Consider the following 12,344-nt stretch of genomic DNA (forward strand, 5'->3'; position numbering starts at 1 on the left):
TTTTCTTCTTTCCTCCCCTGCTGCCTCTAATCTTTTGTTTTTCCTCATGGTGGAATTTGTTTTGGAAGCTCAAGATTCATCCCAAATTTAAAATTTTCTTCTGGCGTGTGATACATGCAGGAATATCGGTTAAGGCTTCCGTTTCCAAATGGCTTCAGATCGACCCCTCCTGTGCCTTTTTGCGGAAATTGTATTGAATCCTACTGGCATCTATTCCTTTCGTGCGATTTGGTCAAACATATTTGGGTGGCTGGACCTCTGGGTCTACGTACTGAATCTCTGGTTTACGATTCCCTGAACGACTTTTGTTTTAAATTTTTTTCTTCAAGACAGTTAGATAAGGCCTCAACCATTTGGTTTTTTGAGGTGTTTATTATTACATGCTACTTCATTTGGTCAGCCAGAAACAAAGTTATCTTTGGTTCTGAGAAACCGAATGCTTTATGGGTGATTAACCAAGTCTCACGCTGGATAGCGGATTTACAGTTACAACCCCCTCCCCTTTCTCCCAATAAAGTACTTAAGATGCACGACAATATTTGTAACTTGGTTTCATGGTTATCTATTCCTCAGCTTAAATATCCTATTTTAATGTGTGCAAGAATCTAGACTCCAAGAGTAAGACTGGGAGGCTGGTTGTACATTTTTTTGTTGGATGGAAGGTTTTTGTGTTTTGCTGCAGGGAATATTTTGTCTACTACGGTCTGGGAACCAGAATTGTACAGCATCAGGACTGGTCTAGATCATGCAACGCATACAGGCTTGGAGATCAAGGAAATTTGGTGCTCAAATCAAATTATTGCCAATGCTCTTCCATCCCCTACTAACTATCCTTGGGTGTATCTTTATATTAAAGATCTAATGTATATAAGTGATAGATCTCTAGATATATCCTTTACCAAGTTTAAAGATAACTTATGTCTAGCCATAGCCCTTAACCTTGCGACCTATGAGCAAGACAAACAATATGTATTCTATTAGGTTTCTTAAGTACTATCCTTTTCTGTTCTCATCAAAAAAAAAAAAATGGAGGGAATGCTTTTCTCCTTTTTCTAAGTAGAAAAAATATTATTTTCAAATTATTAATAACAAAGACTCCATGGCCCAATGGATAAGGCGCTGGTCTACGGAACCAGAGATTCTGGGTTCGATCCCCAGTGGAGTCGATATCACTACACCTCTTTCTCAATCTCCTTTGAATTGATTACAACGTACTATTTATTTTTTTAATTCTTTTAATCAGCCACAGCCAATGGCACATGAATACTAATAAGAAACAAATACAAAAGAATGAAAGTTTTTTTTTTTTTTTGGGTGACAAAAGAATGAAAGATTAATCATAGCATCATGAGTCTAAACTCATCAAAGCTAATCACACCATCTCCATTGAGATCAAACAGATTAATCATTGCTTCGCATTCATTGACCGTTCTCGACTCACCGATTCTACTAAGCATTCTCTTCAGACTTTTGGGTGTAATATACCCAGTTCCTTCCATCTCATACATACCAAATGCCTCCCTTAAATCCTTCAACTTAGCTTCTTCTTCTTCTCCTCCATCAACTTCCATTAATCCAATAAAATCCTCCAAATCCAATAACCCATCTCCATCTGAATCTAACGATTCGATTATGGCTTCATCGGCATCTTCAAGCCATGCTTTGCAGTCTATTTTCATTATGCATTGCCGGAGCTCAACTGGTGAGATCTTGCCATCTCCATCCTTGTCTAAGTAGTGGAAGACACTTTCAAACTCCTGCTTGCAGTTCTTCATTCTTTCTATATCACCTTGCAATGATAATTAAAACACAAAAGATGATTAGATTAATTAATCTCTTTTGATGTTTCTTTGTGATCTTAATCACTTAATTAATAAAGCTTCTCTGGTTGAAGTATTTGTGTTCTTAGAGATTGCAAATATATATATATATAGCTGTGAGGAGCCGCGTTTTTATGTAGTCAGGTGGGCGGAATGAAAATCATGAAAAAGGCCAACTTCAATTTTGGACGGAGAAAGGAAGCTACTGGGTACTGTTGGAGAATTAATAAAGAAGAAAGGACTCAGGTGAAAGGAATTTCTTGATTTCCAAGGCGTGAGTTATAAATGATCAAACAAGTGCTAAGTTTTTGGGATTGCTTCTTTGACTGTGTATGTGATTACGTATTAGGGAGTAAATTCACTGCTCCTTCCAAGAAAGTTGGAGGAAAAATATGAAGGTTTAATTTAGGTTGAATGGGTTGAATTTTTGTGAAGAAGCTATCATTTTTGGTGAAAGGTTTCCTACTCTGCTCCGACAAGGAAAAAATCCACTCAAATTCCTCAAAAAGTGCAGAGTGGTGCAGTTCAGGGCTAAGAGCTCAACACGTGGAAGATTTAAAATCCAATGGTGTGGAACTGATAAGAAAAAAAAAAGAAAAGAAAACTGGGTCAATCGAGCTTGGCACCATTGGATTTAGCATCTTCTATGTGTCGAGCTCTCAACCCCGAATTGCACTGCACTGCACTGCACTTTTAGGGAATTGGACAGGATTTTAATCCCTCAGATCATATGACTTTACTTAGCCAACATGACTAGTTATGACACGTGGAAGGGTGATTTAGTTTTAGGAAATGATCTGAATTGACTAGTTGTCAAATTTAAGCTCCAATTCAACATTGTACTCCCCATGTATAGCCATGTTGTTTAATTGTAAGCCTGAAATTTTAAAATTTTTTTTTCTTCAGTTTAATACATTTCTTCTTTCAAATAGGTTAAAATCCTATCAATTCACATGTGTATTTGAAAAACATGCAAGACAATGGCAACTCTTTAGAATAACATCCTGATAAGCCACTTTCAAATTATTTTGAACATCCTTTTATACCCCTATCGTAAAGCAATTTTAGGAATAAGAGAAGGGCAACCCAAAGAAGGTTACTTCTCAACTCATCACTTTAGTTGCAACATGATGGATCCATTTGTAAAGGGAGTGTCTGGACGACACCTCTATAGGTGTATTTAGAATTCGTTTTTCAGTTGCCCTTGTCTTATTCCCAAAAGTTATTTAAGATACGGGTATAAAAGGGTTCTCAAAACAAATTTAAAAGCAATATATATATCATTGTGTCGTTATCAAAATGTGTCATTATTATGCACATTTTTCTTGTATAATGTGAAATGACAATATTACTTTCAGTGAAACAAAAATTGTGTACCATACTATGTTAGACTTATTGAATTTGACGTGTGTCCATTAAACCCAATTTAATGTAATTAAATTAATTATTATAATTTATTTCATGTGCTTATTGTGATTATTTCGATTATGTGCATACTCCACTTTTTATTGTTATTATTCACAACTATGGACAAATTTGGACACTTTGTTCTAGGTTTGCCACATTGTATATTTCTCTCGATGGTTAATGGTGGGAAAATGTAAATGTGGACACTTTAGTGTGTTGAACATCCGTTGAAATTCTTGAATGGTGCACCTCCTATTGTTTTCGCTACGGGAATTTTTGGTGGTTTCTTTTCTCGTATCTAGGAGGCACTTAGTGTTGTGTCTATATTTTATGCGTTGTGGTATTCCAATGGTAGATATCTACCGATAAGATTGACTTTACACTAGACGCTCAATGTATAGGGTATAAACGTGAATGAGAGTGACCTCGATAAGGTTTCCACACTGTGTTTAGGGTGAACATCCAAGTTTTTGAGTTGTCAGATTTTGATTAGTTAGAATTCAGGGCATCAATAATATTATATGTAATATTATTATTTGAGAGGTTTTTCAAATAATTTGACCCAGTTAATTGTCTTGGCACTCACGATTTTGTGGACGATGGATTAGGGTTCCTGATGATGTTTTTTATTCCATACATGTCGAGGTCCATCGCGGGTGTTGTAAGTACGTGGGTAAAGTGTAATGAAACTTTTCTACCATTGGGGTTTTCAAGTTACTCTTTTGTAGGGATGTCCTTTGGTACAATTAAAGATAACTTAAAGGGCAATTCTTTAAGATCATACCACTTGGCGCAAACATGTCCGTTAGATTGGAATATTCTTACTAAGTTTTTCTATATAAGAATGACTTAGGTTCAAACCCTAATTTTCACATCACAATTAAGACTGAGATTTGAGGAGAGAAAAAGAGAGTCTTCTTCTTCCTCAAGCTAGGGTTTAGAGCATTGAAGGTGGTGCCATCTCAATGGAGTTCGCGACCTCGTGCTACATTCTTTTGGAGGAACATGTCACTTATGTGTTAAAGGTAACCATCAAACCCTAACAGGATTTTGTTACAGATGCGTTTATCGAATTTTTTGGTTTATGATTTTTGTATGAGATACTTGAATTGAAACACTAGTGCGATGCCCTTCATACTAAAAGGTCAAAAAGTAAGGTTACAAATTATTTAACACCTTGAGGGATGTCAATAAGAAAATCACATTTTTAAATGTTTTACTTTGCCACTTGACTAACTTTTTAAATAATTTGGTTTGCCACATGGTTAACTTTGTTCAAGCTAAAACTTGACATATGAGTAGCAAACTATGTGAAAGAATGTACAATGATTTCCTACAAAGAGGTCACTTTGTGAACTTAGCAAACGTTATCAGCCCCCCCCCCCCCTTCTTGTTATTCAAACCCTACTTTTCACATCACAATTAAGACTGAGATTTGAGGAGAGAAAAAGAGAGTCTTCTTCTTCCTCAAGCTAGGGTTTAGAGCATTGAAGGTGGTGCCATCTCAATGGAGTTCGCGACCTCGTGCTACATTCTTTTGGAGGAACATGTCACTTATGTGTTAAAGGTAACCATCAAACCCTAACAGGATTTTGTTACAGATGTGTTTATCGAATTTTTTGGTTTATGATTTTTGTATGAGATACTTGAATTGAAACACTAGTGCGATGCCCTTCATACTAAAAGGTCAAAAAGTAAGGTTACAAATTATTTAACACCTTGAGGGATGTCAATAAGAAAATCACATTTTTAAATGTTTTACTTTGCCACTTGACTAACTTTTTAAATAATTTGGTTTGCCACATGGTTAACTTTGTTCAAGCTAAAACTTGACATATGAGTAGCAAACTATGTGAAAGAATGTGCAATGATTTCCTACAAAGCGGTCACTTTGTGAACTTAGCAAACGTTATCAGCCCCCGCCCCCTTCTTGTTATTCAGGTCAAAATTTCATTAGGAAGAAAAGCTACAAAATGAGATGTCTCCTTTTGGGGGAGTTATGTTGTCTGTACAAATTCAAAGATGATATGCATTAAAAGATTGAGGGTTCTTCAACAAGTGGCATAGGGGAGCGCACCTGATATGCATAAATACTACTTGCCTGGCACATGCCGTAGAAGGCTTGTATTTCTCGAAGGAGTCCAAACTTCCCTATAAAGCCAGAGCCTCCATCCAATTCCGCAAAGGATTAATACCAGATTTAGACCTTACGTATTAAGGACTTTCCATTTGAAACACTTTCCGATAAGAAGACCAATTTTGTAGCTCATCATGGGAACTTTCTGTAGGTACCGCGGCCTCTAGATGCGGGTGCGATCCTGCCTTTTGAGTGGGACTCTTCGAGAGTTTACCATGGCCCCTCTGGCGACAAGGTCTTAGGTCTTGATTGGGGAAAATCATGTAAATAATCATGGGGATTTGGATCATAACCACCGTTTGATTTTTTTTGGGGGGGGTATTTGGGCTGAAGCATAAGTTGGATTTCTCCAAATTGATGCATTGCCCACTTGTCTTACACTATATATCCACACAATCCTTTATATTATGAACTTCCTTGAGGTTAACTTCTGAGAACAAGATGCAATCATCGACAAACAATAAATGTGTGAGAGGTGGAGATCGATCGGTTTCTAACCTTCATGCCGCCAACAAGGCCTTCATCTTTAGCTTGATCGAGGAAGCTACTGAGAGCTTGTGAGACTATTATAAAGAGGGCAGGGGAGAGCGGATCGCCTTGCCTCAATCCCCGAGGTGGCTTGATTAAACATCGCTCTGAACCATTAACCAGTATGGAGTAGTTGACGGTGGTTAAGAAAGTCATGATATGAGCGACAAAATTTGAGCTGAAACTGAAATGGAGTAAAATCTGCTCTAGGAAAGGCCATTCCACATGATCATATGCTCTCTTCATATCGATCTTTGGAGCCATCCACCTCTTCTTTCCTTTCTTTTTCTTTTTAATGTAATGGAAAGCTTCGTGAGCTTGGAAGATGTTCTCTACGATAGCTCTCCCTAGGATGAAGGCCGATTGGGAACTGGAGATTATACTGGGAAGCACTTCTTTGAGGCGAGTAGCAATGATCTTCATGACCACTTTTACAGCAACACTGCACAAGCTAATCGAGCGAAAGTGATCAATCTCCTCTGGGTTTGCGACCTTGGGAATGTGGCATATCAAGGTTTCATTACATTTAGATGGGAGGATTCCTATAGAGAAAAAGGAAGAGACAAAGGCATAGAGATCCACATACGATAATTCCCAATTTTTTTGAAAAAACAAAGGGGGAAAGCCATCAGAACATGGAGCTTGTAAAGGGCCCATGGAAAATAAAGTACTCTTCACCTCCTCAACAGTAGGGATTCTGCAGAGCTTCTCGTTCTCTTCTCTTTGAAATCGATGGTTGGATAGCATTTAGAACACTATGCAAAGCCTCCTCCTCATGTCCTTCTGATTTGAAGATGCCTTGGTACTGCCCCTCTACAGCCTTATAAATTTCATTTTCTGATTTTGTCCAAACGCCAGAAGGTAATCTTAGCTTCAAAATTCGATTTCTCTGTTTCCTCATTGCAGCAACAACATGAAAAAAAGGCCAAGTTCCTGTCGCCCCCTTAGAGCCATGAAATTATGGACTTTCGTAACAAAAAATCCTCCTCACACTTTCGGGCTTCCTCAAGAGTTTTTGATAAATCATTCTCGCGAGCTTGGAATGCAGCTGAAACCGATAAGCTCTGAAGATGCTTCAAGTCCTGTTGGAGCTTCTGAATCTGCGTTTGTAAGTGCCCAAATGATTCCTTATTCTAGTTTTTCAGGGAATTCTCACATCGCTGAAGCTTCATAAGAAGAGTAGAGCTCGGGTGACCCAGGTACTGTGCCGTCCAGGCCTTCAAAACAATTCTATCACATTCCGGGCGACGAAGCCACATAGATTCGAAGCGAAATGGTCTAGGTCCTCTGCTTGGTTGTCCTTTTGTATCAATAATAATTGGACAGTGGTCGGAACCAATGGCTGTCCCTGTGAATACGACAACCTCTTCAAAATTGGTGCACCATGCTGCATTTGAGAGAGCTCGGTCAAAGCGTATGCGAATGTTAGCCGAACCCAAACGCTTATTACCTGCCTTCGAGCTTTAATTGGATCACCATACACCCCTGTACAAAAGAAACTTGGCCGACTCGGAGAAGAGACCTAGCAGTCCATAATGTGATTATTGGAGAATAGTTCCTGAACTTCCACAGGATTACACCAAAGAATTGCCAGACCACCCCCTGTACCTATTGGAGAAACTGAGAAAAAATTTGTCAATTGAAGCTGCTTCAATAAACACTCTAACTTCCTTGCCGAGCAACGAGTTTCCATGAGAAAAATGATATCAAGGCATTTTGTTTTGGAGAGGTTCTTGAGAGCTTGAACTGTTAGGGGCCTCCCCGTTCCCTTACAGTTCCAGTTAGTAATTTTCATTTCAGTCAAAAGTGAAGATTCAAAGGTTGTATTGTAATTGAATATTTTAACCTAAAAAATCCTCACACAATGACAAAAAAATGAGGGCATGACAAATTAGGTTACAACATCATTTGTAACCAGGTCGGATTGGACTCTGGCAGAGACCTCAACCCTGACCTCACTTGGCCCAGCCTGACCTGAACCTAGAAATCTTAGCCCTGACATTACCAGATTGGGCTCCTCTACAACGAGCTCCCCGCTCAGTGGGGCATCCAATGGCATGATTGCTCTGTGCACACCGATATACGTGTTGAGATGGGACCAGGTACATATCCCAGTGCTCTGAGAGCAGCCCCGCGGTTGGATGCCTCACTGGGCACTCACCGGACAGGGTGCTCGCAAGAGAGGAGCCGAATCCGACATAACCTGCGAGCTGAAAAGCATAGCCCATGCGGACTCGGGCTCAGGCTAGGGCTCAGGCTAGGGCTCAGGATGGCATGGGCGGGCTTGCGCACACAGGCACCCTTAAGCCCAGTCCAGTCAATCGCCATCGCCGATATTAATATCCTTATTGTGTTGATCTTCCCAAGACCACTCAAATCTTGAAACTTTACCACGTGGCAATGTTCCAAAACGATTCTTCTCCAAAAATTTATGTGGACGCCGTGAACTTAAAATTCGCTCCAAGCCGCAATGACAATGACAAAATTATTCCTAAAATATTCTGATTCTTTAATCTAAAAAGGATATTCTAAAGGCGAAATCTGGTATTTCACCGTTTCATTCGTTATATTGATTACCTTCCATTCTCCCCCACTGATCTCACTCTCTTCTGCAGCTCTGCAAAAATCAGAATTCGACCATTCTTATTTCCTCACCGAATTGCAGAGAAGCTCGCTCAGCTAGGGTGTTTTTTAACCCCTCTGTTCCTGACCCTGTCATGGCTCTTCAAATTTCTCTCTCGTCTCCTTTGCGTTCTACAACCTCGTCGTCTTCATGGTCACTGACCCAGCCTGTTGTACTGAACGATCAAATTCGTTATGTTGGGGATCGATCTTCTAGGTTTTCGGGGAGTATTTTGAAGAATGTCGAGAGGAGGAGAGAGGTTAGAGTTTCTGTGAGGTCGAGCTTGGACACGGCAGGACCGGTTGTCGGGCAGGTTACTGAGGTCAATAAGGACACGTTCTGGCCTCTGGTTAAAGCCGCTAGTGATAAGGTTGTCGTCGTCGACATGTACACGCAATGGTAAAAACTCTCGATTTGGATTTACTTCCTTCGATTATTGATTTCAGTAGTTGTTCTTCTGCTCTGTTTTGCTATATTGAGTAAACACCACCCAATCATCTGAATCGAAGCCACTATAAAATCATGGAAAACCCAATTTAAGATATAATATTTTGTCCTTGATGCACCATAGAACCATTGAAAACCCAATTTTAAATAAAATATTTTGGCTCTTTGTCCTTGATGCTTCATGGTGCTTCCGCTGAACTAGTAATCTAATCACATCTAAGGGGAGAAGGGAAGGGAAATGAATAGGTTTTGACAAGAAAAAGGAAAGTTTTGCAACCATGATTGTGTAACCTACCAAAAACTCTTACCATGTTTGATAATTATACTTTTCAAATGTAATCTTTATTTTGTTTTTTAAATCAAAGGAAATTTGTTGCAAAGTAAAGAAAATTTAATAATCAAATTTGGAATGACGTGGAATTAGTTACACAATCATGTGAAGTAATGATTACAAAAGTTTTCACTTTAGTATTGATTTGATTTCAATTCCCTTCCCTTTATTTCCCTTGCAACCAGATGGAGCCATTGAGGCATCGGGTTTAGAATAGCAAGAGCTATGTTACCTAGATGCAGCAAGTACCCAGAAACCTCTAGTAGACACACCTTCAGAGTGAAGTCATAACTAATTAACTTGTGCTAGAATCCAGTACAAAGGTTTTTGTATAGACTTCACATGACCAGACAGAGCCACACTTCTATTATGACTTGAAACTCTGTGATATACTGATAACCTCCCTCATAATAATTTGGCTATAACTACAGACACAGATCAGACAGATCAGCTTCCCACTATGCCTGCATAAGTATTCTTCTTTTAGATGGGGAAGTGAAAAAACAAAAATCTAATTCAGCTTCCCACTATGCCTGCATCAGTATTCTTCTTTTAAATCATATTGAAGCTCTTAATTTACTCATGTTTGGAATCCATTTTTAAGATAACCTTGTGGTTGATTTCTGCTTGCTTTTGACTTGTGAAGGTGTGGTCCTTGTAAGGTGATGGCCCCAAAATTCAAAGAACTCTCTGAGAAGCACCTCGACGTTGTTTTTATGAAGCTTGACTGCAACAAAGAAAACAAGGCATGTTTATATTTGTAGTTTCTATCTCTCTCTTTCTGTAGATATTGGGAATTTCTCTCTCTGACATCGTGTTATCTGTTCAATTTTTGCAGCCATTAGCAAAGGAACTAGGGATAAAGGTAGTCCCTACTTTCAAGATCCTCAAGGACAGCAAGGTTGTAAAAGAAATTACTGGGGCCAAATTTGGTGACTTAGTTGCTGCAATTGAATCTGTTAAATCCAGTTGATGATTCTCATCTTCTTCTTACTGTTATTTCCATTGTATCCAATATCAATTGTCCATGAGGTATGGATTGCATCCAGATCTAAATGTCATCTGTATTTGGTTGGTCCTTTGGGTGTTCATTATACCATATTTATACCACTGAACAGCCAAAGGGCTCTAAGTACTAGTATGCTTTAGATGAAATTGGTTGGCCCTTTGGGTGTTCATTATACCATATTTATACCACTGAACAGCCAAAGGGCTCTAAGTACTAGTATGCTTTAGATGAAAAAAAGGATTGGTTATGATTTACTTTGCTTTCATGGAGTAAGTCTTTTTTGTGTTTTTTCATGAAACCATCCCAATTAACAGGTAGGAATAATAAGCCTGGTCTACTATGTGAATGTCTATCAATAGTCAATGATGAACAATAGCCATTTTGATAGTTTTTTGTCCTAAACTTCATAGTAAGGTAAATCCATTGGATGACTTTAAGTGTTTAACTAGTAACTACTAAGGTAAATCGATCTGCATTCTTTAAGCATAGATTCCTTTGGTGTACCAAATTTCCCACTTCATTAGGTAAAGTTTTGACTGTAACACTGTCTAGCTGCCACACCCTTAAAAACTTTTCTGCATGAAACAAATTTCGCAGATAATTCTCAGAAAGACAATCAGTCTGAAATACAAATATATATCCAATATATGAAGATTGGTAAGGTTGGATGGGTTGGCCCTTTCTTCGTTACGGACGGATGTTGGATTTGCTTTCGCAAGTATTAGGGAAATTTTCCTTCTCCATTTTACACATACAAAGATTATTGTATTTGTCAGGGACTATTTTTAGATTCTGCTGATCAATAACTCTATCTTGAAGTGTTCCCAGGCCGATTAATTTCTCAATGCATTCCTCTGCTATGCTGCCCCCCCCCCCCCCCCCCGCGAGCTCCCCTAGCCTTTGTTGGATTGAACTTGTGGCCGCTAAAACATGAACCAGCCTTCATTTTCACAACCCATATGGGTTCATCAAACAGGTTCTAAAGTGGCAAGGTAGTTTAAAATAAAGATTCTGCTGATCAATAACTCTATCTTGAAGTGTTCCCAGGCCGATTAATTTCTCAATGCATTCCTCTGCTATGCTGTCCCCCCCGAGCTCCCCTAGCCTTTGTTGGATTGAACTTGTGGCCGCTAAAACATGAACCAGCCTTCATTTTCACAACCCATATGGGTTCATCAAACAGGTTCTAAAGTGGCAAGGTAGTTTAAAATAATCTGGGTAAAATGAAGGAGATGCATCACCTTAACCAACATCAATAATAAATTGGATAATTTTGTGTTGCTTTCCTCCTTGACTTGATCAGGTGTTCATGGGATATCAAGATGAGACCTTGTATCTAAAATTTCAATGTTTTAGACTCGTTTAATAACTGCTACTGTATTGCAATAATATAGAGGATCTTGTTATGATAGTAAGCAATTTGGTTCAATCTCTATAATGTAAGTCTCTCCATTGTGAATTTGGGACTTTAGGCTCATTTCATTATTCTTAGCTTCTTTTTAGGTCTTTCTTTCTTCTTAAAGTCAAGAATATTGTAAATTTCATATCCCATCTCTTATGTGTTCATTCTTCAGACATCAAAGATCAAAACTTGTCGAGGTCTATACCAGTGCTAGACTCAAACTAAGGTGAATCCAGCGGGATTAGCTTACGATAGAATCATAGAAAAAGAAAAAAAAACCAGATTAATTAGGAGAAATTATCCCAATCAAATCAATTTTGATCAACCTAAAATTTAAGTCGAATAAAGGGCGTACCCAATGCACGAGGCTCCCGCCACTACAGGGATTGTGAAGGGTCATAAGTTGAATGCTCACATTAATAGGTATAATAAGACTGTAAAATAAGATGTTGATTAGACAATCAGATTTGAAGTAACTTGTTGAAGTATATCGGGTCCAGGGAAGAAGAGGATACCTGACGAAATACACTTCATGACTTTGTGGGGGTTATTTTAAAACAGATTGGCCAACTGCCACTATGACCCCACTAACCCACACGTCCCAAGTCTCAACCCATTTGCTCTATCTCTACTATTCTCC

At 38.7% G+C, this 12,344-nt stretch overlaps 2 protein-coding genes and 1 non-coding gene across 3 annotated transcripts; 2 read left to right on the forward strand and 1 right to left on the reverse strand.

Annotated features, from left to right (window-relative positions):
- The first annotated feature begins 1,093 nt into the window (after positions 1-1,093).
- Positions 1,094-1,166, forward strand: TRNAR-ACG. Its single transcript has one exon. It is a non-coding gene; the product is annotated as a tRNA-Arg (tRNA).
- A 171-nt stretch (positions 1,167-1,337) lies between these two features.
- On the reverse strand, positions 1,338-1,835 carry LOC122656883 (putative calcium-binding protein CML19). Its single transcript, XM_043851572.1, has one exon. It carries the CDS (start codon positions 1,773-1,775, stop codon positions 1,338-1,340), a length of 438 nt encoding a protein of 145 aa, XP_043707507.1. The 5' UTR covers positions 1,776-1,835.
- A 6,659-nt stretch (positions 1,836-8,494) lies between these two features.
- LOC122656169 (thioredoxin F-type, chloroplastic-like) lies at positions 8,495-10,368 on the forward strand. The gene is made up of 3 exons (XM_043850625.1): positions 8,495-8,914; positions 9,940-10,039; positions 10,132-10,368. The coding sequence occupies exons 1-3, from the start codon at positions 8,610-8,612 to the stop codon at positions 10,264-10,266; spliced, it is 540 nt and encodes a 179-aa protein (XP_043706560.1). The 5' UTR covers positions 8,495-8,609; the 3' UTR covers positions 10,267-10,368.
- Positions 10,369-12,344: the final 1,976 nt, after the last annotated feature.

The sequence above is a fragment of the Telopea speciosissima genome, chromosome 3 (genome assembly GCF_018873765.1).
Source record: "Telopea speciosissima isolate NSW1024214 ecotype Mountain lineage chromosome 3, Tspe_v1, whole genome shotgun sequence".
Lineage (NCBI taxonomy): Eukaryota > Viridiplantae > Streptophyta > Magnoliopsida > Proteales > Proteaceae > Telopea > Telopea speciosissima.

Bases quoted from the DNA above. Each gene is read 5' to 3' on its own strand.
- LOC122656883 (XM_043851572.1), bottom strand. From the start codon at position 1,775: ATGAAGAACTGCAAGCAGGAGTTTGAAAGTGTCTTCCACTACTTAGAC.
- LOC122656169 (XM_043850625.1), top strand. From the start codon at position 8,610: ATGGCTCTTCAAATTTCTCTCTCGTCTCCTTTGCGTTCTACAACCTCG. The intron at 8,915-9,939 runs GTAAAAACTCTC...TGACTTGTGAAG, and splicing joins GTCGACATGTACACGCAATG to GTGTGGTCCTTGTAAGGTGA. The intron at 10,040-10,131 runs GCATGTTTATAT...CAATTTTTGCAG, and splicing joins ACTGCAACAAAGAAAACAAG to CCATTAGCAAAGGAACTAGG.